Source organism: Panthera pardus, unplaced genomic scaffold (genome assembly GCF_024362965.1).
Source record: "Panthera pardus isolate Hobbes unplaced genomic scaffold, ASM2436296v1 HiC_scaffold_19, whole genome shotgun sequence".
NCBI lineage: Eukaryota > Metazoa > Chordata > Mammalia > Carnivora > Felidae > Panthera > Panthera pardus.
Window position 1 is genome coordinate 24,508,396 of NW_026526754.1, and position 26,075 is coordinate 24,534,470.

The window sequence follows — 26,075 nt, forward strand, 5'->3', positions numbered from 1 at the left end:
TGTGTGTGTGTGCGCCAGTAGGTGTGTGTGTGCAGAAGGTGTGCGCGCAGTAGGTGTGCGTGTGATGCTTTCCCGTGTAGCAGTAGCAGAATGTTGTGTTTCGGGAGGCCGCGGTCCACTTTTGCTGGCTTGCCACGCCGGGGAGAACAGTCCCAACCTCACCGACAGGGCACACGCTGTGTCGCTTCACTTCTAATAAAAACGTTCCGTTCAAGAACATGTGTTTCTGCCTTGCGTGCCAAACACACGCAGAAATCTTGGAGAACCTATGTAGCTCACGGAATTAATCCCTCACGGGAAAGCCTTCCCTAACTAGAAATGGTGGAAAATATAATTGAAGCCGTAAAGGCCAGAAGCGGCGAGTTTGGTGTTGATTAGTTCCAAAAACATCCTAGAAAAGTCACAGAAACAAGCACGCCTCTCCTGTCGCCTGGCCGGCTGGCCACGAGAGGCTGTGGGTCTGTCACCCTGTGTGAGGCGGCTGGCCTGGACGGGGCAGCGGGGTGGGGCCCCGGGGTTCCCTGCTGCTGGCTCCAGTTCCGCAGGAGTCCTTCGGGTCCCCGGCAGAGGCTTGTCGTACGAAGCAACATGGGTGCAAGTGGGCACAGGGCACCCGAGAGCTCGTCCTGGAGGGTCTCGGTCTCTTGTGAGCGGCACGGACAGTCGTTTCAGACTTGGGGACGATGCGTCGGTGACGCTGGCTGTCGCTTTAGGCCCGTCGTGTGTCCTCTGACTGTCGCAGACGGGTCGGTCTCACGCCGGGCGGTGGTTTGGGTGGGAAGGATATTAACCACGTTTCCCGAGAGGTTGGATGAAGTGATTATTTAAATGTAGTTTTACGGTATTTTATGAAGCCGAAGCGTTGTCGTCTTTGAGGGGCTCAGAGAAGTTGAGGCCGAAGGAGCTTTATAACACGCAAAGCGCTTCCAACCGTGTGGCCACACCGTGTGCTGGTGGAGTCCTCACGGTCCTCCCTGAGCCCCTTTGGGTGATCTCGCATCAGAGTTTTGTGACCAGTCAAGGGAGGAGGGGTCTTCAAATCAAGGGCAGGCCTTACAGTCAGTTTCACATATGTTTAAGAGGTTGAATCAGATAGTTTTAATACCATCAGATCGACAGATTTTATTCATTTCTATTCTTTGCAGCACTTAGTACAGTATTATGTTATCCGTTCTTAATGATTATTTATTGATGAATTCAGTAATAATTATTCCAAATTAACTCTTAGTTAATTGTAAGATGTGCGAATGGAAGGCATTTCCAAACATTTTTAAGCTGTTTAGAAATGGAACATACATTCACCGATGATTTTCATCGTAATAGCCTGGAAACGTATGGGAGAATACTTATCTAATGCTTACAGCTCAGTAGGCTGAAAAGTTGTGACTGCTGAGTCATTGCAGAGTTCTCTTTGGTGGCATCCAACTTGTGGAAATTTTTGTGCATGAGGGAGGTGTGGTGATTTCTTTACGCTTTTCTCTCACCATCTTTTTGACGTCTCTGTTTCGCGCTTGCGGGCCTGCTGTGTCACGGGTGGCACGTTCACGTGACCGGGTGGGCAGCCGGAGCCCACGGCCGGGGCCCGTGTACCGGGCGGTTCGGCTAATGACGCAGAGCAGCCGGGGAGCACGTGAAGGGTTCTTTAGGCCCGAGACTCCCGTTCCAGGAGCCGTTCTAGTGGGACGGCCGAGAGGAAGCCAAGTCACCACCGCAGCCCTAGGAACGGAATTTCTGAATTTCTGCTAGCGGCGAGTTGGGTGGAAGGTGAGACTCTGGAAGCAAGATGGCCGTTGATACCCCTGTCATTGGACAGAAGTTTCCCTCCTTCCTCATCAAAGAGGTTGGGAATGAAAGAGGGACACCCGTTAGGACATTCCGTTCCCCTTCTGACCAAACCCGGCACTTGTCTCGCGCAAACTCAGGTGCTCTGACAGGCCCCCTTGCGTGAAACCCGAGCCTGTGCCCCCAGCCTCCCTGTGGAAGGAGAGCTTGGTCAGTGGAGAACGTTCTCGGGAAGTCGGGTGGGAAGGCTGCCGTCGGCGTGCTGTCGGTCTTCAGGGTCTGGAGACCTCGGGAGCACGTGGTCATCCTGTGGGACGCTGAGCAGGGAGGAAGCAGGGCCATCGAGGACTCACCCCCCGGCCGTTGTGACAGCGAGAGGCATGCCACGTGCCGAGTCTTGATGGGTAAGAGTCAAGAGCCCACCTGGAATCACGCTGAGCCCTTGACCCATCAAATGACGAGATTACTACAGAAGAGAAAGTTTTTTTGTTTTTTGGTTTTTTTTAAATAATTTTTATCTTTATTTTAGAGAGAGAGAGACAGAGCACAAGCAGGGGAGGAACAGAAAGAGAGGGAGACACAGAATCAGAAGCAGGCTTCCGGCTCTGAGCCGTCAGCACAGAGCCCGACGCGGGGCTCGAACCTGCTGACCGCGAGATCCTGACCTGAGCCGAAGTCAGATGCCCAACTCACTGAGCCACCCGTGCGTCCCCAGAAGAGAAAGTTTTCAAGCACAGTAGAACTTCCCATTTGTTTTTAACCCACTTTGAGAGTGAACCGCTGAGTATTCAATCCATTGTGTGTTCACGAGGAGTCTTTGATCTAGAGATCCTAGATCCATTCCGACCACGGAGCCTGGTTAACAAATTCAAGCTGCTGCTTCAATGGTGAGCTGAATAACTTAACAGAATCCTGCGTTGTCTCACTCACTCGCTCATCTTGGGTACCTGAGGGACAGTGAGAACGCGGGTCCTTTTCTCCCGCGTCAGGAGCCCGTGATGTGCAGTCGTCCCGCTGGCAGAGGGGCCGGGCACGCGGGACCACGCGGGCCGTGTCTGCAGATGCAGGAGGCTCCGCTCTGGACTCCGTGAGGATTAGGTTTAGAAATTTGCGACGGTCCGTAGCAGGGCCGGTGCGAATGCCAGTGTTAACGCTTTGCACGGTTCAAGGGCAGAGGTCAGCTTCTGACCCGGTAACATCACAGAGTCGGCGTGGTTTCCACCCCGTTCTGAGCAGCCAGAGAGGTTCCCGGTTTCCTCTCACACAGGTGAAAAGGGGAACACCTGGAAACACTTCGTGAAACACCACCGGTCTCTTCTCTGTCCTCTGAGGATCGTCTGTAGTTCGAAGATGAAAGGGCCAACACGCCACGGGGTTCGGGTGGGAGAGCGAGTGTAACGTCAGAGACCGTCCGGCTCGCGTGTGCGCGTGCGCGAGCAAGAGGGAGGCAGGGAGATGAGCCTACTGAGCTGATGGCTGCTCCGTGCACAGCATGCATTAAGGAGCTGGAAAAACGATGGAGGAATTATTTTCTCGTGCCAACAGATACGGTCCCTTACTTTCAAAATCCAGGCCATTATTTCGTGTTGACTCCCAAAGTAGAACAAAAAGCTTGGACGGCGACCCAGACTGAGTTTTAATTCTGTTTTTTCCTCTGTGCCTCTGAGCGCGTGCAGTTGCTCTCACCATCGGTTCTCCCTCCCCGTTTCTGCGTCACGAGACGTACACGACACTCGGCGTCAGGGACGGTCCCGTGCCCGCCGTCAAGTTGGCCTGAGCCCTGAGTTGGGCGCTCTAGCTGGAGAAGAGTGAAGACGCGTGTGTGCGGCTGAGTTTGCAGCGGAAGCCCGTGGAAAGGTAGCGGTCAGGGCGCGGGCCCATGCCCCCCGTGATGGCTGCCGCTGCCTGTCCGCGGAGGCAGCCGCTCCCCGGGAGTGGCGCCGGTAGAGTGACACGCGGACCGCCTGGGCCACACGGCCGGACGCGGGCCGCCGGCTGCTGGACACCGGGTGCGCCCGTGGTGTGCAGGGGTCTCGACGAGGTTCTGAGAGGGGCCGGTTAGTGGGCGGTTCGCTGAAGTAGGAGGGGAAACCTTGGCTCCTTAAAAATAGGTCTTCGTTGGGGCGCCCGGGGGGCTCAGTCGGTGGAGCGTCCGACTTCGGCTCGGGTCACCATCTCACGGTGCGTGAGTCTGAGCCCCGCGTCGGGCTCGGTGCCGACGGCTTGGGGCCTGGAAGCCGCTTCTGCTTCTGTGTCTCCCTCTCCAGTATCCTGGGGGAGGGCTCAGGCCCAGGGGGGAGCAGGGTCCGGTGTTTGCCCTGTGCCGGTTCCGGGAGGAGCATGCCCTCAGCACGTGGGGGGAGGTGCCTCTTCTGCAGGCTGACAGGGTAATGAGAGCTAGGTCCGGAACGGGCCGGTTCTTAATGGAAAATTGGAACTTGACTGTTGAAGAGACCATCGCTTGTTTTGTCTTGATTTTGCCGGGTTTCTCACGATTGCCGTGAAGCAACGCGAGCAGCTTCAGAGTCCCGCCGGCGTCCAGCTGGTCCTGTCAGCAGCCCGGCCCTGCCGTCGTCTTGCCCGTGTGCCTCGGCCAGTGGCATCTTCCGTGCGCCGGCCGTGTTTGTGGCCCGCCCGGACCCCCGTGCCTGTCTGCACGCTCGGGGGCACCCGGCCCTGCCAGTGGGGAGAAGCCCGTGGGTTGGCCCTGTGGGAGGGCCGGGGAGAAGGCTGCCCCCCGAGCCACCTGGAGGCCCTGCGTGCGAGCGCCCGGCAAGGGTGGGGGACGAGAGAAGAGCCATCGGCACTTTCTCTGGAAGGAGGGGGCCTGAGCTCCGTCAACCGGAGGCTTGACCGGCCGGCCCCGGGCATGGGGTTACTGTGATCCAGCCGAGGGTCTGAAGGTCGGGAGTCTGTTCCCGAGCTACCACCCCACAATCAGTGCCCCCCGCTGCGTGGTTTAGGCAGCAGTGTGCTCTCTCGCAGTCGGGAGGCCTGAGGTCTACTATTCATCGGGGCTGCGTTCCTTCTGGAAGCTCGGCGGGGCATCTTGCCTGCCGCTCCTGGGGGTTCCGGGCATCCCTGGGCTGTGGCCACATCCCTCCACCGCCTCGTCTGTGGTCACGTGGCACCCGTCTTCCCACGTGGTCCAAATGTCTCTCTTCTTAGGAGGATGGGTACTTTTGGATTGGGGCCCGTCCGACTCCCATGTGACTTCTGCTCGTAGCTTAATCTCATCCTCCCGGATCCCGGGTCCACGTTTTATTTACTCACTTTTTGAAGTTTATTTATTTTGAGAGAGAGCGTGCGCAGGGGAGGGGCAGAGAGAGAGAGGAGGAGAGCATCCCAAGCGGGCTCCACTCTATCAGCACGCCATCAGGGCCACGTGTGGGGCTCGATCCCACGAACCTGAGATCGTGACCCAAGCTGAGGTCAGACACCTAACCGACCGAGCCGCCCAGGCGCCTCCACGTTTACAGGTCCCCCTTACAGGTACTGGAGCTCAGGACGTGGACGTTCCTTTTGGGGGACACAGATGGACCCGCCGCCTCCCTTCTCGGACCCACGTGCCCTCGAGGTGTGTAGCGACCCGAGGTCCGGGCCGCGGAGCAAGCCGCTGTGAGGTGCCGGCGCGCGGTGACGTGCTGGTGCGGCGGGGCCTTGGGGAGCGGCCTGAGCCTGCCCGCCGTGTGCGCGTGGCCGTCCTTTGGGGAACACGTGGGGGCGTGTGGCGGGGGCCGTTTTGCACGTGCCTCCCGGTGCCGGAAGTCAGGGTGTGCTTCGGGACTGGGCTGTGGGGTCGGGGCCGCCGCCTCTGGGCCTGGTCCCGGACGGGGCGAGTCGTCCGTCCCTAGACGTTCTCTGCTTGGTGTGCGCTAACCCTGGCTCAGCAGAGAGATCCGTTTCTGAACCTTGCTTTGCGCAGAACGAAAACGCCGTGCCGATGGGGGCCACGGCACCCGGTGTGAGGCACGTGCACGCGCGCGTTAGCGGGCAGCTTGTGCGTGTGTCTTCTCCGGACAGACTGTTCGCGTCTCCCTGCGGACGCACGTGCGCCTGTGACGGGCACCCGTCCGGGTCTCCGTCTTTCCCTCCAGGGCCTGCGGGCCGCACCCTCCCTGTGCCGTCTCTGGCTTCCCCGGAGCTGGCAGGTGTTAGTCGGCATTTGCAGCTCCCCTGAGACACAGACGCTCAGGGACGCTTCCCACAGAATTGAGCCCAGTAGGAAGGTGGCATCGCTCCTTCTAGTTCTTTCTTTGGCCACACGGTGAGCACAGCGAGAACTTTGCTTGTTCCGTGCAGTGAGTTTCTAAATTCGCGAAGTGACCAGAGCCACGGGAGCGGGAGCAGAAGCATCGTGCGTGGCCGTGGCTGCCGCCTCAGCTCGTCACGGTCGCAGAGTGTGCAGGTTGGCAGGCCGGGTGCCCCCAGGCACCCCTCCCTTTCCCGAGTGGGTGTGACCGTCGCTGTGCCGAGTGGACGAGTCACGAGATACACGGAACTGTCTTCTGTGTCGCCTGCTCCCCGTCCACCCCGTGCGCCCCTTCTGGAAGCCAGGGGCCTGGGCCCCACGGGGAAATCTGGAGGTCTTTGGACTTGGCTTTGAATCATTACCCTCCCCACCCCCCACCCCGCCCCAGTCTACTAGGAGGTTGTAAGACACGTGGTTAAGATTTGTTCCCAGGAATGCTGTCCTATCTGGAGTGACGGGGGACGTGTACCGAGTGTCTCCAGACGTCCGTCTCTGCTTTACTGTGTTTCTTCGGGTTTTGCTTTGCTTTCTTCCCAGATTGCGTTGGAGGTTTGGGCTCCGATGCTGGAGCAAGCCGCAGAGCAGGCGGCAGAGACTCTTTATTGCTGCCTGCCGCCTAGCGTCCTTATGTGAGCGGGGTCCGGACGGCGGCCCCTGGGGCCCTCCGACCCGCAGGCCTCCGAGGAGTTTTCTCTGCAGGTCTGAGGAGTGACCCCGGAGGAGCGGTGTTCTGCGTCTGCCTGTGACTCCCTTCTGTTGGTGCTCATTTCTGACCATCTACTCACGGCGACTCGGTTCACGAAAGCACTCAAAATGGAGCCTGGGAAACAGAGGAGTGTTCCCGTCAGGGGTTTAAAGGCTTAAGAATGATCATTTGTTTCTGGCGTTTGCTGTGCAAACATATGAGAAAGATGTGGGGCTGGCGGACCTCCTGGCCAGTGGTGCTTGGGGACATCCCTGGGACAGGCTGACGGACCTGGTTCTCAGCTCCTTGTTTTCCTGTCACCGGGAAGCTACTTCTTGCCTTCACATTTAGATTTGAAAAGACTGCTCTCCTTGAGTCTGTTTCCTTAACGAGTCGGATGCCAAAATGAATGACAAAAACAAGTAAGCGACCTTGTGTTCCAAGACACCTTTGGATTTCCTGGCCTCATCTTTGTTCCTGGCCACACACACTTAATTAGTCAGAAGTGGATCTTAGGTTTTGTTTTGTTTCATCTGAGCACATTCCGGCTTGGATTTGGAATTTTGTATCTAAACATTACTGAAAAGTCCTTGGACTTCTTGAGTTTATTTTAGGTTTGTAGCTGTTTTGTATTATTTCATTTGGGCATTAAACAGTCTCACAGTTGGCACCATATAGAGGGAAACCGGATGGGTGCCCTCCAAAATCCGGTGCTCTTGGATCCAGGAGTCCCTCCGTAGGCTGCTTCAGACGCATCCCCTATGCCATTAATGGTCCCTCGCCTGACAGTGACGGGCCTGTCTCACTACTGTGCAGGGAAGCCCCGTCCGTGAGGCTGGGAAGGCGGCAGGTGCGTGCGTTCTCCGCGGGGTGACCGCGGGGCGCTCCCAGGTCAGCCGCAGGAAGCCTGGAGGGATGCTTCTGGCTGCTGGTCTGGGAGCTCGCTGCATTCCTGTTAGATTTTTCTACATTCCCGAGCCTGTTGGAAAAGGCCACAAACATCAAATGGGTGGGAAGGAGCCGGGAGCTCACCATCGGAGACGTCCCGCTCATTCGAGGGCAGGAGGGAGGCGGCGGTGCTGGGCTCTCGCCCCCCAACAGGGCAAGGATGGGCTGCGCCCTTGCGGTGGGTTCGTGGTGGGGCGCCACCGCGATCCGTGCGACATGGCACGTGACCTCATTTTTGCTGCTCTGTGTTTTCGATTTGACGTAACTAGGCTTTATTCCTCACCAGTTTGAAAGCAGTTCCAAATGTACACATCGTGTCTCCGCCTGCTGTGTGTTTCAGGCGGCTGCTGGAGCTTTGAGCTGCTCTCAGACCATAGCAGGCAAATGAGATTCTTGTGTGATTGATTTCTGTAGTGTTTTTACTTTCACCCGCCTCACGTGAAGTGTGTCATCCTAGTAAATTACAGCTGCGGCGGGGGCACGTGACAGAGCGGACCGTCCCCTGCCCCCTGGCCTCCTTGTGAGTGACTCCGGCTGAGAGCCTCCCCGAGGCCCTGTGGGGCGCCACCTGCCGGGCCCTCTCCTCTTAACCGCTGTCTCTGTGCCTCTCTGTATGCCCTGGTCCCGGCCTGCCTTGCGCTGGTCACTGACACCTTTCTCTGCCCTGACTGTGGCCTAGAAAGGAGGGCTCCTGTCCCAAGCCCTGCTCGGTTAGTGCGGCTCATTCTTTGATTGTCAAATGGCACTAGGTGAAGGGTAGACTGATACACTTGTCGGTCGGTGGGTTTCCCTCCTCACACCACAGGGGTGCCGGCCAGTCAGTGGTCGTGACGTGCCCTCTGTGCGCAAGCTCGCGGAGGTTCTTTCGAACCTGCTCTTAATAAACATGTTCCGATGGCTGGGAAACCGGTGATCTGTAACTTGGCCATCCTCCGGTCAGACCTTCTAGACCTTCTCCTCCTTCGTCCTCCCTTCAGGGCGAGAACAGACTCTGCCGCGTAGGTCCAGGTCGTGGATGCTGTTTTGTGGCCCCGGGTGAGACGAGGCCCCCACGTCTGCCGGACTGCGGTGTGACAAGGAAGCCCTGAGAGGCCCGGCTGGCTGGGCTTGGGAGGGAGCTCCCCACGGGCAGAGCAGTCTCTTGCCCGCTCCTTCCTCTCTGTGTGTTTTCTCCCTCAACCTCCCCTTAAGAGAGCTTTTCCAAATTTTGAGGACTACCTGAAAAGCGTCGCAGATCGCTTCTGTGTGGCGACGTCTCTGCCCGTGGCAGAGCCCCGGCCGGGGTGCCGATGTGTGTGGAGGTCAGCCCGTGGTGGGGGACGTGCCCTTGGAGGAGCCGAGTGTAGCTGCAAGGGAAGCCGGTGAGCAAGGCCAGGCCGGGGCGGTGGCCCGGGTCCCGGGGGCGCCTTCCCCGGGGCTGCTGGAGGTCGGCGTGCGTGAAGCCGGCCTGGAAGACGCTCTGTGATCCGGGTCTCGGTGGAGCCTCCCCGCACGGCTTCCTCCGCAGCCAGCCCGGCTCCTGACGCAGCCCCCCAGTGGCCTTTCCGTTCCCTGTGGTCCCCAGAGAAGTTGTCCCCCTGCGGGGCTCTTGCTGCCTCCCTTTCTCCTGGGGCAGCGCAGCGCCCCCTTCTGGCCACGTCCCCAGCCCTTGGCTTTGAGGTCCCCGTGGTGAGCAAGGGCAGGGCGCTAAGTGCCCGGAAGGCCTTTCCCACCAGTCCTGTGCGCGTTGACTTGGCCTCATTCCCGACTCGCCGTCAAGAGCCACCAGTGCGGGCACGTTGAGGAGGTGTGGGGTTTGGAATGAAGTCTCAGGTGGAAATGTTTTCCTGTCTTTACTTTCACTCGCCAGCCAGGCTGGGGATGTGCCTCCTTCGATACCATAATGAAGCACGTTCGATGCTGCGGTTTCTGACTTTCCAGTTCTTACGATTTACTCAGTCGTGTGGCTCGTGTGAAAAGTCACCTCGTTGGCAGTGCTGACAGGGAACAGTTTGCCCTCTGGAAACCGTAACCTGCCCTCCATCGTAGGGGTGGTGGCTCGCTTTCAGAGCCAGAGTCAGACGGAGCCTTGCCTGGAAACGGCCCCACGACTGCGCGGCTTTCATGAAAACATAGTTGGCGATCTGACCCTAAACCGGCGTATTCAGGGATCTTTTGTATCACGCAGTGGTGACTACGTTACCTCGTGCTTTAGCTCCCGGGTTTCAAAACGTCGTGTGGTTTTTAAGTTCAGTCCGGGGTGCAGCAAAACCATGCTAAGTGGGGGTGGCTTCGCTGCACGGGTTCCCCGCTCCGGCCCCTCCTCCCGCCTTCTCCCCCCACCGAAGGGCACCGAGGACACCGTAAATGTCTGTGTGGCTTTGAGAACTTACCACCAAGTGCTTTTCGTCTTTTCCCCGTTCTGGTCTAGCTGTCGTGAGGCCGAGTTGCCGCCCCTGTGCGAGCCCTCCCCTGAGCCACACACCTGTTCGCGTGACTCCACCAGTTAGGGGGGGGAGTGGGGGCCACCCCTGCCACGTGGGGGGTGGAGGTACGGAGCTCAGCAGGACCGGGTCCTCTCTCTGACCGTGAGCAATCTGGTGGAGGGTAAGTCCCGGGAAGAGAAAACGTGAATGCTACGGGGTCTTTGGTTTTCTCTGGTTTTTTCAAACCCTTCTTTCGAACACTCGTTGGTACAAATGGGTCATGATTATGGTGGAAGAGGAGCCGTCGTCGTTGTTGGGTCAGCCCTTGGAAGTGGGAGGCCAGCTCCTTGGAAGGAGACGGCCGAGGAGAGGCCGGCGTGTCGTGCGAGTGTCCTGTGGCTGCGGTGACCGGTGCCACACGCCTGCAGGCTCACGCCGGAGGCTCGTTCTCTCACGGTCTGGAGGTCACAAGCCCAGTGTGGGCTCACGGGGCTGCGGTCAGACTGTCACGGGGCTGGCTCCTCCCGGAGGCCCCAGGGGTGAATCGCTTCCTGTCTGCCCCAGCCTCCAGGCCTGCCGCACCCTTGGCGGGTGGCCCGTCCTCGTCCCCCGTCCCCCGTCCTCCAAGCCAGCGGTTGGCCCCTCTCTGCCCCTCCGCAGCTGGGAAACGCGGTGTGTGACGCGGGGCCCACCTGTTGCCGCAGGACACTCCCTGTCTCCGTGTCCTCGCCTTTGTCCCACTTGTAGGTGCCTCTGCCGCGTCTAGGGCACACCCCCAGGATCTGGGGGGTTCATCTTCCTGGCACAGCCAGCTGGTATTAGAACACGACACTGCCTGCAAGTGGTTTCTGAAGACACACGAGGAGGGGTGGTTGAGAGCCGTCTGCCGTCTTCTTTTCTGAGAGTTGAACTCATCTGTGTTTTTCTAGCGACGGACGGACGCATCGTTAGAGAAATAGAACTTTTGCTCGTCAAAAACTACAGTGCCGTTTAAAAACCACGGACTGTATTTTTATACAGACTGCTGGAGATCTGTATCCGAGCCCACCTTTCCCGGGCTGAGCAGCCCCTTCCTCTGTCTCAGTGCCCTCACCCTCTTCCTCAGCTCTGACCACTGGTGCGGGAGGCAGTCGGGCCGGTCGGGAGGCACAGTCATTCCCGCCCTGCTGTGGACTGCCGGCAAGCATCCGTGATCCCGTTGACAAGTCATTTGAAGGGGGGTGGGATACGACTCCGGGTATAAACACGCACGGTTCACGGCAGCTCCCTCGTGAATGCAAAGCCACGGATGCCCTCACCCCTACCTCCCCGTCCGGCCTGCGGGGCAGCGAGGCGGCGGCCCACCTGCCCAGCTGTTGGGGGGGGGGGGGGGGCGGGAATTGGGCCTGGGGGTGGGGTCGCCCACGAGTGGTGGGGTCACCCAGAGCCCATCTCCCGGGGCCTCATCTGCCCCCTCCTGTCGGCACAGCTCACAGTGGGTGTCCCGGGGACTCGGGGCCTCCCGTCCCCCGGGGGTTCTCCTCCATCAGCATCTCGGACCTCCCTCCCGATGGCAGCTCCTCACCCTGAGCCCCTCTCCGCACCGCCCGCAGCCGTGGGGTCCCTGACTCAGGCACGTCTCCGCTTTGCTTCATAACCGCGGGCGTCCGCTGCCCGGTTTCTTTGTGTGCCTGGCTCTTGAGCACTCTGGGGGCTCCCGGCGGATGCGGGTCAAGGACGTGCCGCCATTTTCTGTCCCCTCCAGGCTGCCTTCAGGCTCTGCCCCCAAGAACCTCAAAGAGCAGTGGTTTCTGGGAGGTGTCCGGGGGCTCCTGCCTCTGTCCCACATCCCTCTGCCTCCTTGCCTCTCTCTCGTCACCCTCGGCCCCGTCCCTGAGCTCACTCGTGTCCAGTGTGTGGGTGTTTGAGGGGGTCACTTGCACGCGTTGCGCGACTCGGTCACGCCGCGCGCGCTCGATACACACTTGCGCCATCCAGGCGCTGGGTTGCCGGTCGGATGTCATTCCAGGGTCATTCACGAGACAGACGGGCCCCGCTGTGTGGTCCTGGGCTCGTCCCCCGTGGTTCACGTGGTCACGGCGGAGTGGCACCGGTGTCTGTGCTGACGGGGTCTGCTTTGTCTCTCCAGGTGCTGCAGGGGGCCCAGCTGATAGCCGTGGCCTCTTCCGACCCTGCTGCCGCGGGGGTGGACGGCTCACCTCTCCAGGGCAGCGACATCCAGGTCCAGTACGTCCAGCTGGCTCCGGTGACTGACCACACCGCTGCAGCTCAGGTGGGTCCCACCCCGCGTGGAAGCACACACCCTGTCCGGATAGGTCCCGGGGCTTCTGCAGCTCTGAGCACAGCTTGCGCGTTTCTCCTTCTGATGTCCCCCCGCGAGCAAGGTACATTGTCACGGAAAGGCACGTGACTTGGACACGGGCACCGACGTGGGCGGTAGTTTTTGTAAGTGCCCGAAGCAGTGAAGGCGAGGGCTTGGTTCCCGGCCCACGGGCCGCCAGGTGTTCATCTGCAAGATCAGGGGCCAGCGTCCAGTTGTGCCTCTTGAGCCCACGGGGCCAGCTCCCGGGGACTGCAGAACGAGAGGGTCCCTGTTTACCGAGGTCTCGCTGCTGCTCTGAGAGTGGCAGGGCCCAGAGGTCAGCACTCGTGCAGACAACAGGCTCTGCCTTTGTGGCCTTTGTGGCTCGGCCTTGACCCTTTCCCAGGGGCGGGTTGTGGGTCCTTGTGCCCAGTGGCTCTTCTCTGTGGCACAAATGCAGGATGGCGCTTCACTCGGTCCTGAGGGGCCCCGTCTGGCCTGGTTGCCAGCCTCCCGCCTGGGCGCCTCCTGCGTGGCAGCCGAAGGCCTCGCTGGGAACCACACGGGCATTGGGGCCCAGGGTTCCCTCCGCTCAGTTTGTGCGTACTCCACGCACCGTCTGATGGGCTCCCCGGCCCCCACCTCCCGTCCCAGAAACCACTCGTCTCCGTGCTCTCCTAGAAGCACAGCAAACGGTCTGGACACGTCCCGAGATGTCAGATAAGGGGGCTGCTGCTTGGGGATTTGACACGTTTGTAGAGCTGCCCCCCTGGTGAGTGCGCTTGGCCGGATGAACACCGTGGACGACCTCTCCTCGGATCTCCTGGGTCTGGGGAGCCAGGCCCGGGCCCCCCACGCTAGGGCCAAGAGCCCGCTGGAGGCCCCCTCGAGGGGACGGCATGCTCTCGATCCGATGGGGCGACTGTGTGTTTGTGAGAGTAACCTAGGACGGGTCCCCGGACCGCGGGGGTCGCTGGCACAAAGCTCAGGCCGCGGGTGGCCCGTGTTCTGAAACCTCGCGGGCCTTCCCGCCGAGCCCAGGCCGAGATCACCTCTGACGCAGGACTCCCGTCTGCCCCGAGCGTGGCCGGTCGGCTCCTGCCGGCCTTCTCGTACACCCTGCCGTCCTCTGGGCCTCTCCTGTACTCCTGCATCCTGGCACTGAGAAGCGGTGTGTGTCTCGATGCCACGGGCCTCTGACGCACGGAACCGAGGCCCCGGATTTCCACGCAGCTCTCTCCCCTCTCGCGCTCCGCTCGGGCCCCGTGCCGGTGCTGTGCGTGTGCTCAGCTCTCGGCAGGAAGGAAAATTCTTGTCTGCTTTCCTTGAAGCCTCATGAGGTTGTTGCCGAGGAATGGAGTTCAGTGGAGCCAGCCAGGGTGCTCGGGGCGACCTCGTGACCGGGTGGCCAGCTGGGCGGACTAGGCGCTCCCGGGAGACTTCGGTTTTTTACCTCCTGATGCGCGGCGAGGCCCCAGCTGGCAAACGCGGTTCCTGGAGGAGGCGCCGCCTCTCCGCCTCTCGGTCCCCACCACCCACCGGGCCACCCCGGCCACTCCCGCGTGAGGGGCCACCGCAGCCCGGTGTGGCTTTTGTGCAGCGGTGACCGCAGCGGCCCACCCCACCCTGGACGTGAACCAGGAAGGGTTGGGTGTGACCGGGAGCCCATGGTGTTGGGGGAGGAGGTGGCGTTCTCTCTGGCTGGCCCATTTCGGTGGTTTGAGCGTTAACTTGTCCTGGAAGAGAGAGCCCCCCCCTGCAGGCCCGCCTTGTCCCACGCCGGGTGGCTCGTGTGATGCCCCGTGTGGTTGTAAGCGGGGTCATTGCACGAAGGCGGTCCTCCTCCCCGCTGCCCAGCAGTTGCAGAAGGGTCACACGGCGTGCGCCACAGACCGGGGATACCGTGTGCCGAGCTGTCTCACCGGACCGGGTTCGCGGTCATTTGACACATTTCAGAGTGGAGGAAGGCCGTGTCCATCTTCGCTCTTTGCCACCCTGGGCTTCCTGTCTGTGTTCTTGGTCTGCATTCCTGCCTGGCCGGTCTCAGGACCCACTTAACGCGTCTGTATAAGAACAGGCCAGAGAATGAGGTTTGCACCCACTGGGGTGTTTTCCCTGTAGCAGACCCCACTCGGCACGGACTTGAATAGTCAGTGGGTTACACGGCAGCAGGGTGGCCCCGGGCCCGGCCCCCCGTGCATGTCCCCGGAGCCCGCTGCTCCTGTCCCCTCACCTTCCGTGGCCCCGCTGGTGCCTCACACAGACGCGACCACGTCTGCGGAGGGAAAGGGCTCCTGTTTCTTCATCAGCACCAAGGCCTCCACTCCCGTAGGTTTCCTCTCGGTTCGGGTTTGCCCATCAGAACGGGGTCACATACCCGAACTCGCTCCTGGAAGAGATGAGAGTCCCCCAGGAGCCCCCCAGGGGCTGTAAGAGCCGTCTAGCTCATGAGAGGATGGGCTTCTCTTGGGCAGGAGGCCAGGGCACTGGCCCCATGGAGCAGCCAGTAGGAAGGGCAATGAGTGCCTGTGCCCAGGCAGGTGCCCGAGTTCTCACCTGTATGGGTGGCCAGGGCTCCCCGCTGCCTCCGTTCCCTCAAACATCTCGAACATTCTGACTCATCTGCTTGGAGCCCTTTCTCTACGTTTCCTGCCCGAGACACAGGTCTGGTGCTGCGTTTTGAGGACACGGGAGAAGGGAGGGGTCCTCATCAGAGTGTGGGTGTCCCTGAATCCCAGGCAGGTCCCCACCTCATCTGTGCTCCGCCTTCTGCGCGCCTGGGTCCAAAGCTGCCTTTCTGGTTTTTCAAGGGTGGGGAGGGACTCTCGCTCCCACAGGGGCCTCTCTGCCCGGCCTGTAACCCACCCTGCCCCCTCTGCCTGCAGCCGCCAACACGGCTGAGTCCACTTCCCCAGAAATTTCCCAGAGATGTGTGGTCGCCTCCGCTGTGCCTTGCAGGTTCATGCTCTGGCCGTTCTTGCCCGCCCTCAGTCCTGGGCTCCGTGGGCCGTGTGGCCCATGCCTGTGCCACGTCCTTCCACTGCAAGGGCCCCTCCCCGCTTTCAGGACGCACCGCGTGCAATGTCATTTGATAGTCAGATTTCAAAACTAAAGCGTTAGTCTGCGATAAGAGCTGCAGGGGGCTCCTGGCCGCCAGCATCGGTGGCCGTCTGCCTCTTTCTTCCTTCACACCCGCATGCCTGGCCTCTGCAACCAAGTTTCCTGCCAGGGCGGCCGGAAACCCACCTCTGAGGGTCCGATCTTTGTGACGTTGCCTTTGGCCAACAGCGTAGAGGAGCCTGAAGAAAAAACCCAGTTATTCTCTGTTTCGGGGCTTGTTCGGGATGATCGAACTGGATGATTGGTGACTTACTCCAAGTCGTATTTTTCCCTTTATCTTAAAACTGTGAATATGCACTTCAGGTCCTTTTAATATCTGTAGATCATTGATTAGAACTTCTCTCGTTAAGGAGAGAAAGGTGACTGCCCCTGAAATGTTTTCTGGAACGTTGGAGCAGTTTTTATAAGAAGGCAAAATGGTGACCGAAATTCTAGGTAAATAGGACGGGTTAAGTACTCCAAAGGCATTCCCCAGTGATGCGCAGGGGTGGGACTGGGAAATTAGCACAGAACCTCGTTGGGCCACAGAGCATGTGTGGGGAGGGTCGGTGGGTAAAGAGGGGCCACGGCCCCGGGGAGAGTCTTCTCCCAGAGCGGTGAACCTACGACTCTTGGCCCTCTCTAGCCCTGTTGTGTGTGTCTGTTCCATGCACGAGAGCCATTGGTGTTCTGTGACCTGTGAGTGACCTGGACGTGACCCGGACTTGCGTTGGTGGGACTTTTATAGAAAGCCCTCCTCTCTCCCCTCTTGCAGACGGCTGAGACCCTGCAGCCCACCCTGCAGCCGGAAATGCAGCTTGAGCATGGAGCGATCCAGATCCAGTAGGCGGGCCGGGCCACCCACCCACAACAGAACCTAAGACAGAGCCGCCGCCGTGCTCAGCGCTGGCCCCGGCCAGCCACCCTGTTCTTCACGCGCCCTGGTCCCATGGCTTTGCACGGAGGTGACTGCACATGCTCTGTTCGAGTGCATCTGAAAGCCTCACCCGCCGGGGAGAGTGTCCCAATGCATACAAGGTGACAGTAACGGCCGCTGCCCCTGCCAGAAGACCCTTACTTTTTGTCCCACCGTCGGCGTCTAGAGAAGAGTGGGGAAGCACAGCGTGCGTCGCATCAAGTACGTGCGGAAAATCAAGAACTACGATATTTTTCTCTGTTCAAACAGCTTTTTTAATTTGCTATGGTGTTTATAACAAAAAAGAAAATCGAAAAAAAAAGTGGAGTAGCAGAAGCCTTTTGCTGTGTGCTCTGTTCAGTGTAACGAAAATAGGTATTTGCAGAAGACAACTAACGATTTTGATGGAAATATTGCTTACCTACTTTTCTAGGGGGAAATGCTCTCAAAACTGTTAATTATGCATTTCTAATGAAATAAAATGTATTTATGACCACAGCAGCTTTGTATCATTTCCTCTTGAGAGGTGGTTCACCCTGAGGCTGGCCTCGTTCCTGGCGGGTGCTTGGGAAGTCACCGGATAGGCCCTTTCAGCCGTGCTGACGCCGGAGGCAGGGTCCTTGTCAAAGAAAGGGTCGTGGCTGTTTCTTGCAGTCCGGTGTAATGGGGCCCGGGAATGGCTTCCCCAGATGCCAAGCACCGCGCCATGGCACGCCCCCTCTCGAACACGGGTGCCCCTCGGGACAGCGTGAGCCTGTCTCGGTATGGGGGGAGTTTCCGCAGGCAGACTGTGCTGGTGAATGACACGGGCCTCTCCCAGCTGTACAGAGTTACAGCTCTGGGGATCCTTAGGGAAACTCACACCCAAAGAAGCATGCTTTAGCGTCTATATTTTAAGAAGAAAGATAGTTCCAAAACCGAAGTCCCAGAGGGGCTTCGCATGACGTGTCCCCGGCAGTGTCTGGGCCGCTCGGTCCCCTCTGTTCTGGCAGTTACCCTGGCGGCTCTGGGAGATTCCCATCAGGAAGTTGTGTTCACCTACTCGGGCGCGCTCCAAGTCGTCATCTCAAACAGTTGGTATCTCCCACACCACCACGTTGGGGGTTGCTGCGCCGGGTAGTTTAGACCAGCGCGTGCTAAGGGGTGAAGGCGGGCTCGGGCAGCAGCTCCCGGGAGTGGGGTGGTGCCTCCGCGTGCCACGCCTCCATCCACCCTCCAGGGACGAGCAGAGCACCGTGGGGGTGAGGACAGTCCCTGGGAGGGGCCATCCTCCCGCAGATGGGAACGGGAGAGAGGACCGGCTCCACAAGGCGGGAGGAAGATCCCGTTCATGCGTCCGCAATCCCGGAAGAAGGTTAGGAAAGAAAGATGACATTTACAGGATTCCGGACACAGAGCAGATCCCAAGGAGAAGTAAAAGGAAGCTAATGCTTGCGCGCCCACACATCGTTAAGGGCAGAGCTCACTCTCAAAGCAGCCGGAGAGACAGGACATCCCCCCGCGGTGGGGTGGCTCCCGGCAGCAGCACGGGCCACCTCCCACGCCCACCGGAAGTCGGGAGCACAGGCTGCTGCCAGCAGGGCACCGAGAGAAAGAACTTCTCGACGCCAAACTGAGTGTTCACTAGAACTGAATGTTGTTCAGGGATACTGAGGACAGTCGCCATCGGTCCCGGCATGTCCGTGCAGGGGTACGGCGTCCGTACACCCAAGAGAATTGAAAGCACACGGCCACACGTAAAAACACGCTCACAAATGGTCGCCGTGGTGTCATTGCTCACGGCCGAACAGTGGAGACAGCCACGTGTCTCTCAGCAGATGAGTGGGTAAGCTGAATGTGACCTGGCCACACACAAAATGAATTTTATTTGGCCATAAAAAGGAATGAGGGTCGGACATGGGTTATAACACAGGTGAGCCTCAGAAACATCCTCCTGAGTGAAAGAAGCCAGACACAGTAGGCCACACATCACAGGACCCCGTTTCTGTGAACCGTTTCGAACAGGCCAGTCGGTAGAGGCAGCAGAAGCAGATCACTGGGCGCAGGGGCCACGGAGGGGAGAGATGGGCAGTGACTGCTCGTGGGGGCGGGCTTTTGTGTGGGGTGACGAGAAGGTTTTGGAATTCAGTGGTGATGTTGGCCCAGCTAGGTAAATACACCGGAAGTCACTGAAATATACACGTAAAAGGGTGAAATTTTTGGCATATCAGTTATATCTCAAAGCCATTAAAGAATTGGATGGCATTTCAAAAACCTCTCATAAACAAAATGAAGGTATTACCTACAGATGATCCCTCCCATAAAGGAGATTGCAAGGAATTTTCTTTAAGAGCAAGAATGTAGATCCAGGAGGAGGCACAAACGGTAATAAACACAGATAATGTCTAAGTGCCCTGCCTAAAACCGTCTGACATTGAAATTTTCAAACACGATAAAATACTGGAGAAAATTGCCTTGTAAGTTGGGACAGGCAGGAAGGAGCTAAACTGTTTTAAAGCCCCTTTTTATTGCCCTGGAGACAAAGGATCAAGATCCTGTACGGTTTTAAGATGCCAGGCTTAATATCCTTGACAAACATTTAAGAAACGCAGTATAGAGGAAGCGTTAGGCGTGGGATATCTGAACAACGTGCTGAAGAAACTCAGCCGAGCTGACGGCAGGGCGCCGCGTCCGGCGGTCGAAGAGTGCGCAGTCTGCCCGCGTGCCAGACCATAAAGAAGGTCTCTACAGACCGCCCGGGACTGAGATCCTGCCGCCTGCAACTCTCTGACCACGTGGGATCAAGTTAAAAGTTAACGAGAGGAAAGGAGTATGTGTGCAAAGGTTTGCAGATTAAGTAATGTGCTTTTAAAATCACCCGTGGGTCAAATAAATGGAAATAGGTATTTTTAATTACCAATTAAAAATGGCAGGTTGACATATCAAAACTTGTGCAACACGTTGAGAATTGTGAGTTGGTTTACAAAAGGTTTATATTTCCTTCTGATACGTTCCCAGAACTGGGGCTGCTGGGCCCTACAATCATTTCTTTTCTACCTTCTTGAGGAACCTCCGTACTGTTTTCCTGAGCGGGCGGCACCACTTTGCGGTCCCACCCGCAGAGCACAAGGGCTCCCTTTTCTCCACACCCTCGTCAGCGTTCTCTCTCGTCTTTTTGGCGATGGCCGTGCTGACCGCTGTGGTTTTGGTTTGCGTTTCCCTGTTGTCCAGCGAGCATGAGGGTCTTTCCATGTGCCTGTGGACCTTTCGTAGATCTTCTTTGGAGGAATGTCTGTTCAGGTCCTTTGTCCATTTTTTTAACTGGGCTATCCGTTTTTTTGCTGTCAAATTGTGTGAATTCTTCATGTGTTTTGGAGACTAACTCCTCATCAGATAACCTGCTTGGCAGTTGTTTTTTTCTCATCCTGTAGCTTGTCTTTCCACTTTGTTGGTGATTTCTTATGCTGGGCGAAAGCTTTTTAGTTGGATGTGGTCCCTGGTCCCACTGGTTATGTTTTATCTTGTCGCCTGTGCTGCGAGTGTCTGTCCAGACCACCGTTTCTGAGACCCGTGTCAAGGAGCTTTGTTCCCGTGTTTCCTTCTAGGAGTTCATGGGTTCAGGTCTTACACTTAAGTCTTCAATCAATTGCAAGTTAGTTTTTGTGAGTGGTGTAAAATGTGGGTCCAGTTTGAGTCTTTTGCACGTGAATACCTAATTACCCCAACAGCACTTACGGTAGAGGCGGTCTTTTCTCCAGTGAGTATTCTTGCCGCTTTTATTCGACACAGTACTGGCGAGAGCAATTAGAACACCAGAACCAGCATATGATTCAGCCATTCCATTTATGGGAATATATCCAAGGGAAACAAAACCACTCAAAACCACTCAAAAAGGTATCTGCACCCCTACGTTAACAGCAGCATTGTTTACAGTCATCAAGACCTAGCGACAACCTAAAGTGTCCACGGGGAGACGAATGGGTAAAGAAGATGTGGTATATGTACCCCGTGGAAATTCATTCTCTTGTAGAAAAAAAGAAACCTACCGCTTGCAACAACACGGATGGACCTTGAAGGAATTAGGCTAAGTGAAATGAGTCAGAGAAAGATACCGTATGGTATCACTTGCATGTGGAATCTAAAACAAACGAAAGGCCAAACTCCTAGGAAAAGAGATCAGACTTGTGGTTACCAGGTGGGGGCGGGGAAGGGAGGGGAAACTGGAGGAAGACGGTCAAAAGGTCCAAACTTCCGGCTATAAAGCAAGCGAGTGCTAGGGATGTAACGAACAGCATGACGACTATAGTTACCACTACTTTACGATATACGCGACAGCTAAGAGAGTAAATCCTGAGAGTTCTGAAATTTGTCCCCTTTTTCTTCTTTTTTTTTTTTGTATTTATGTGAGAAGATGGACGTTAGATGAACCTATTATGGTAATTCTTCCACGGTATATGTAAATCAAGCCATCACGCTGTATGCGTTCAACTTGTATAATGATGTGTGTCTATCAATTATTTTTCAGTAAAGCTGGAAGAAAAAAGAGGAGGCATCTTGCCTTGTTCCTGATCTTAGACGATAAGCTTTCAGCCTTTTCCCACTAGGGATGATGTTAGCTATGGGCTTGTCATACACAGCCTTCATTAGGACGAAGTGTGTTCCTTCTCTACCTTATTTGTGGAGAGGGTTTTTATCATGAAAGGGCGTTGTAATTTGCCGCGTGGCTTTTCTGCGTCTACTGAGGTGATCGTACGGTTTCTATTCTACGTTTTGTTAGCGAGGTAGGTCATGCTTATTGACTGATGTGTATCGAATCCTCCGCACATCCCAGGGATGACTCCCACTTGATCATGGTGTAGGATCTGCTAGTTCTTGTGTTGAGAATTTTCACATCTACAATCATCGGGCATATCGGCTTATACTTTGCTTGCCTCTTCATCTGGCTTTGATATCAGGGTAATGCTGGCCTTGTAAAATGAGTTTGGGCGTGTCCTCTCAAGTTTTCTGGAAGAGGTTGAGGAGGATTGGCGTAAATTCTTTAAATGTTTGGGAGAATTCATCAGCGTAGCCATCTGGCTTGGGCTTCTCTGCATTGGGAAGGTTTTGATGACTGTTTAATGTCCTTGTTCCTGGTCCGTTCACGTTATATTTCTTCATGATTTAAGAAATAAATCAAGTTGTGGCAAGCCGTATGTTTCTAGGAACGTATCCGTTTCTGCTGGGTCATCTAGTTGGTAGGCACGTAATTGCTCATGGTAATCTCCTAGGATCCTTTGCATTTCCAATTTTGTTGGAGTCTCTCTCCTTTCTTCTTAGTCTAGCGAAAGGTTTGTCCATTTTGTTTATCTTTTCGAAAAAACAGCACCACGCACTGTATGTGCATGTATATATCCTGCCATATCCTTTTAGTGTATTGGGGAACGAATTAACCCTTTTGTTATTACATAGTTACCTTCTTTGTCTCCTTACAGTTTTGGACTTGAAGTCTTTTTTTTTTTTTTTTTTTTTTTTTTTTTAACGTAAGGATAGCTGCTCCTGCTGTTTTTTATTTTCCACTGGCATGGAATATCTTTTCTGTCCCCTCACTTTGAACCTGTGTGTGTTCTTAAAGCTGAAGCAAGTCTCTTTTTAGACAGCGTGCACTTGAGTCTTTGTTTTTTTTTACCCATGCGTCTAGTCTCTGCCTTTTTGATTGGATAATTTAATCCATGTATACTAAAAGTAATTATTCTAAGAATAACTGGTGCCAGTTCATTCATAGTTTCCACTGCCTTCTAGCTTCCTTGTTTCTTCCTTCCTCTCTTACCGTCTTCCTTTGTGGAGTGATGGTTTTCTGCAGGTGCTGTGCTCTGATGCCTTTTCCACCATCTTCTGTGTATCTTCTCTGGGGTTTTGCTTTGCTGTTAGCATGAGGCTAACGTAACATTTTACGATAGTCTCTTTAGGGGCGTGTGGGTGGCTCAGTCGGTTGAGTGTCTGACTTCAGCTCAGGTCACGATCTCACGGTTCGTGGGTTCGAGCCCCACGTCGGGCTCGGTGCTGACGGCTCGGAGCCCGGAGCCTGCTTTGGATTCTCTGTCTCCCTCTCTGTCTGCCCCTCCCCTGCTCACACTCTTTCTCTCAAAAATAAGTAAAAATGTTAAAAAACATTTTTTACATAAAAAAGTCTTTTTAAAGCTGATAATCTCAATCACACGAAAAAAATATCCTTTTACATTTTTGATGTCACAGTTTACATGTTTTTATATCGTGTATTCATTGACAAAGTAGCGTAGCTGTTTTTAATACTTACGTCCTTTAACGCTTATGCTAGTGTTAGTGATGAACGCATCAGCATACGTGTGTTAGAGTGCTGTGAACTTGACCACGTCCTCACCTGCCTCAGCGTCTTCCGTACGTTGGTCTGTTTTCGTGTCAGTAATCAGCCTCTTTGCATCTCAGTTCTTCTCGCAAGGCAGGCTCGTGGCGAGGCCGCCCCCACATATGTTCTCTGGAACGGCTTTATCCCCCTCGTTTCCGAGCGACACCTCTGCTGGGTGTTGTGGTTGGCAGCTTTTTTCTCTCGGCGTTTTGCGTGCATCAGCCTGCTGGTTTCTGACGTCCTTCGTGTCTGCAGACAGCCTGTGTGGGTTCCCTGTGTGCAAGCAGTTGTTCTTGTCTGGCTGCTTTTAAAAGCCTCTCTTTTCCCTGTGGTTTTAGGGACTTGTATTATCGTGTATCCTGGGGAAGGTAGCTTGGGGTTGAAACCAGGGGTGGGGGGTGGGGAGAGGGGCTTGAGCTTTGTGAACTTGTATTTCTTGAACTGAGCTCTCTGCCCTCCTCTCCGGGACTCCAGCAACGTGCACACTGTGTCTGGACGTTCTCCTGTAACTCACGTTGCGTTCCTTCATGCGTCGTCTTTCCCCTTCCTGTCTGTTCCCTAGCGGATGCTTCAAGGGACACGCCTTCTGGTTCGCCGCTGCCTCTTCTCTCTTCCGCCTGCTTCAGTCTCCGCTGAGTCTTTTAGTCACGGTATTCTTGAGCCTCAAGGTTTCTGGTTTTTATCTGTTTTTTATTACTGTTTTGTAAATAATGTTTTTATTTATTTTTGAGAGAGACAGAGACAGAGTGTGAAGGGGAGGGGCAGAGAGAGAGGGAGACACAGAATCCGAGGCAGGCTCCAGGCTCTGTCTGAGCTGTTAGCACAGAGTCTGACGCGGGGCTCGAACCCACGAACTGAGATCGTGACCTGAGCCGAAGTCGGACGCTTAACCCACGAGCCTCCCCGGTGCTCTGGGGTTTCTGGTTTTTAAAAAAAAACATGTTTTCTATTTCTTTTCTGGACTCCATTCTCATTTTGTTCACGTGTTTTGTCCTAATTTCATTCACTTGTCTGTGTCTTCTTGTTTATTGTGTTTCTTTAAAAGCATTATTCTGAATTCTTTTCAGACATTTCATGGATCTCCCTTTCTTTGGGGCCACTCGTCGTCGCTTTATTGGTTTCCTTTTGAGGTGTCGTGTTTCCTCGATTGTTGTGATCCCGTGGCCTTGTGTTGACATCTGGACGTTTCGAGAAGCGGGCACCCGTTCTGGTCGGTACAGATGGGCTCTAGCAGGGAAGCCTTCACAGGCAGCCCGTCCAGGAACCGCGGTGAGCCGTCTGGCGGGTTGTGGTGGGCTTGCCGCTGGAGTCCTCGGGTAGGCGGCCTGGTGCCTGGGGGTGCGGGGTCAGGTCTGGACCCAGAGTTCACGGCGGGCCAGCCCTGGAGTCTGTGGGGCATTCGGGCACAGACCGGATGCCGCTGCCCCCGGGAGCACGTCTGTGTCTGTGCTGGGGATGATGCGAAATGGTCTTGTCTGAGCTGCGCTCCACCCGGGCGCTCCGACCCTTCACCCAGGCTCCTTCACGCTTGCCGAGACGTTCTCCTGTGTGGGTGGTTGTTCAACCTGATGTTTCCGGGAGGGGACGACGCCAGAAGCCCCCGTGCTGATGCCGCTTAGTAGCTCCCGTCTTCGTGGACTCGCGCGTACAGCTTAAAGTGTCGTCACAAGGATGACTCCAGGCGCGTGTGACTGCGCTGGGCGGTGTTTCCGGATGCTTAAGAAAGAGAAGCAGTCTGTTGCACACTCTTTCACTGAACAGAAGAGGCTTGTGTCCTGTCTTGTTTCATGAGGCAGCATAACCTTGGTGCTAAAGCCTGACAAGGACGGGAGGGAGGGAGGGAGGGAGAGGAAGAGAAAGAGAGAGATGGTTACAGAGCAGTGTTTCTCTTGAAAATCCCAACAGTCGTAAACAAAGTGTGGACGGTGGGATTCAGGAATGCAGATTTGTATATTTTTTAAAATGCACGTAGTTTACCACATTAATGAGATAGAGCGTGATCTTGATAAACTCAGAAGAATCGTTTGTACAATTCGATACCTATTCAAGATTAAGAGGCAAGAGTGCTTTTAGCAAACCAGGAATAGAAAGGAACTTTCTTAATCTAATCAAATGAGAAATCTGTGACAGACATCCTGCTTAACTGTGAAATATCGAAAGCTCTGTCCCCGAGATGGATTGAGGCAGGACCGGCTGCTCAGCACTGCTGGGGTCCCCACGCTGCAACGCTAGCCAGGAAAGGGGATTTAAGGGTGCCGGGCTTGAAAACCCAGAAACGAAACTGCCACCATTTGCAGAGATAATGTTACAGGTGAAGAAAATCGAAAGCAGTGCAGATTCACAGGCAAACTATTAAAAGAAGGGAGAGAAGTTTAGCGAGGTGGTGGCCACGTGCCCAACGTACAAGAATCGATTCTTATCACCAGGAACAGTCAATAATGATCACTTGTTTATTTATTTATTTGTATTTTTTATTTTAAAGCCGAAGTGAGAGAGCTGAAGGGGCAGAGACAGAGGGACAGAGGTCACATCCAAGAGGTGGGGCTCAGACCCACAGACCTCGAGATGGTGACCTGAGCTAAAATCCGAGTGGGACGCTTAACCGACTGGGCCCCCCAGGTGTCCCCTGACGACTTTCTTATCACAGGGTTTCGGACACTTAAGTTATGTGGAAACTAGCAAAAGGTAAGTAACAGGAAACTAAAATACTCTTGGAGGAAACCTAAGAGATGTAGGTGTTTGGCACGTCTGTGGATTGATTAGAAGCTTCAAGGTGTCCTTTCTTCCCTAAATGGTGGATCACTGCAATTCCAGCTGAACTCGAAACGGGGACTTTTGTGTAAATCGACAAGCTTGTTCGAGAAGGTATTTGAAAATGCAAAGGGCCAAGAAGACCGTCCTAAGGACTGAACAACTCTGGAGGGCGGTGTGGCGTTACCATGAGCGTGGGTTCGGGCTCCTGGAGGCAGAGCCGTCCGAGGCACCCCGCAGCCCAGAGGAGGGGCAGTGTTGTCCACGGGCGGTGTCCGGGTCAGTCGGATCCCCACAGGGCAGCGGTCGGGGACCCCCTTCGCAGCATACACAGAAACCAGTGGCGGGGGTGGGGCACACGTAGAGGACCGGCACGAAACTTCCGGCAGGCAAACGATGGTGCTCTCTGCACGACCCTGGAGCTCCAGAGGTGTCCCGTCACCAGATGCGGAAGTTCCGCGTGCAATGGCGTCGCCCGGCAGCGGGGGCCTCTGGTTCGTCCAAAGGCGCCGGTAGAGAAGGGGCAGGTGTCGTCCGTCTTTTTAGCCCACAAAGGACACGGGCCCAGGGTCCGCGAGGTCGTGAGGTTCCCTGT

At 56.0% G+C, this 26,075-nt stretch overlaps 1 protein-coding gene across 1 annotated transcript in view; it reads left to right on the forward strand.

Annotated features, from left to right (window-relative positions):
- BANP (BTG3 associated nuclear protein) overlaps positions 1 to 16,887 on the forward strand; it is a 111,965-nt gene extending 95,078 nt beyond the window's left edge. Inside the window, 2 exon segments of the mRNA XM_019412959.2 lie at positions 12,201 to 12,344; positions 16,249 to 16,887. Coding sequence (XP_019268504.1) covers positions 12,201 to 12,344; positions 16,249 to 16,320 — 216 coding nt within the window. The 3' untranslated portion in view covers positions 16,321 to 16,887.
- Positions 16,888 to 26,075: the final 9,188 nt, after the last annotated feature.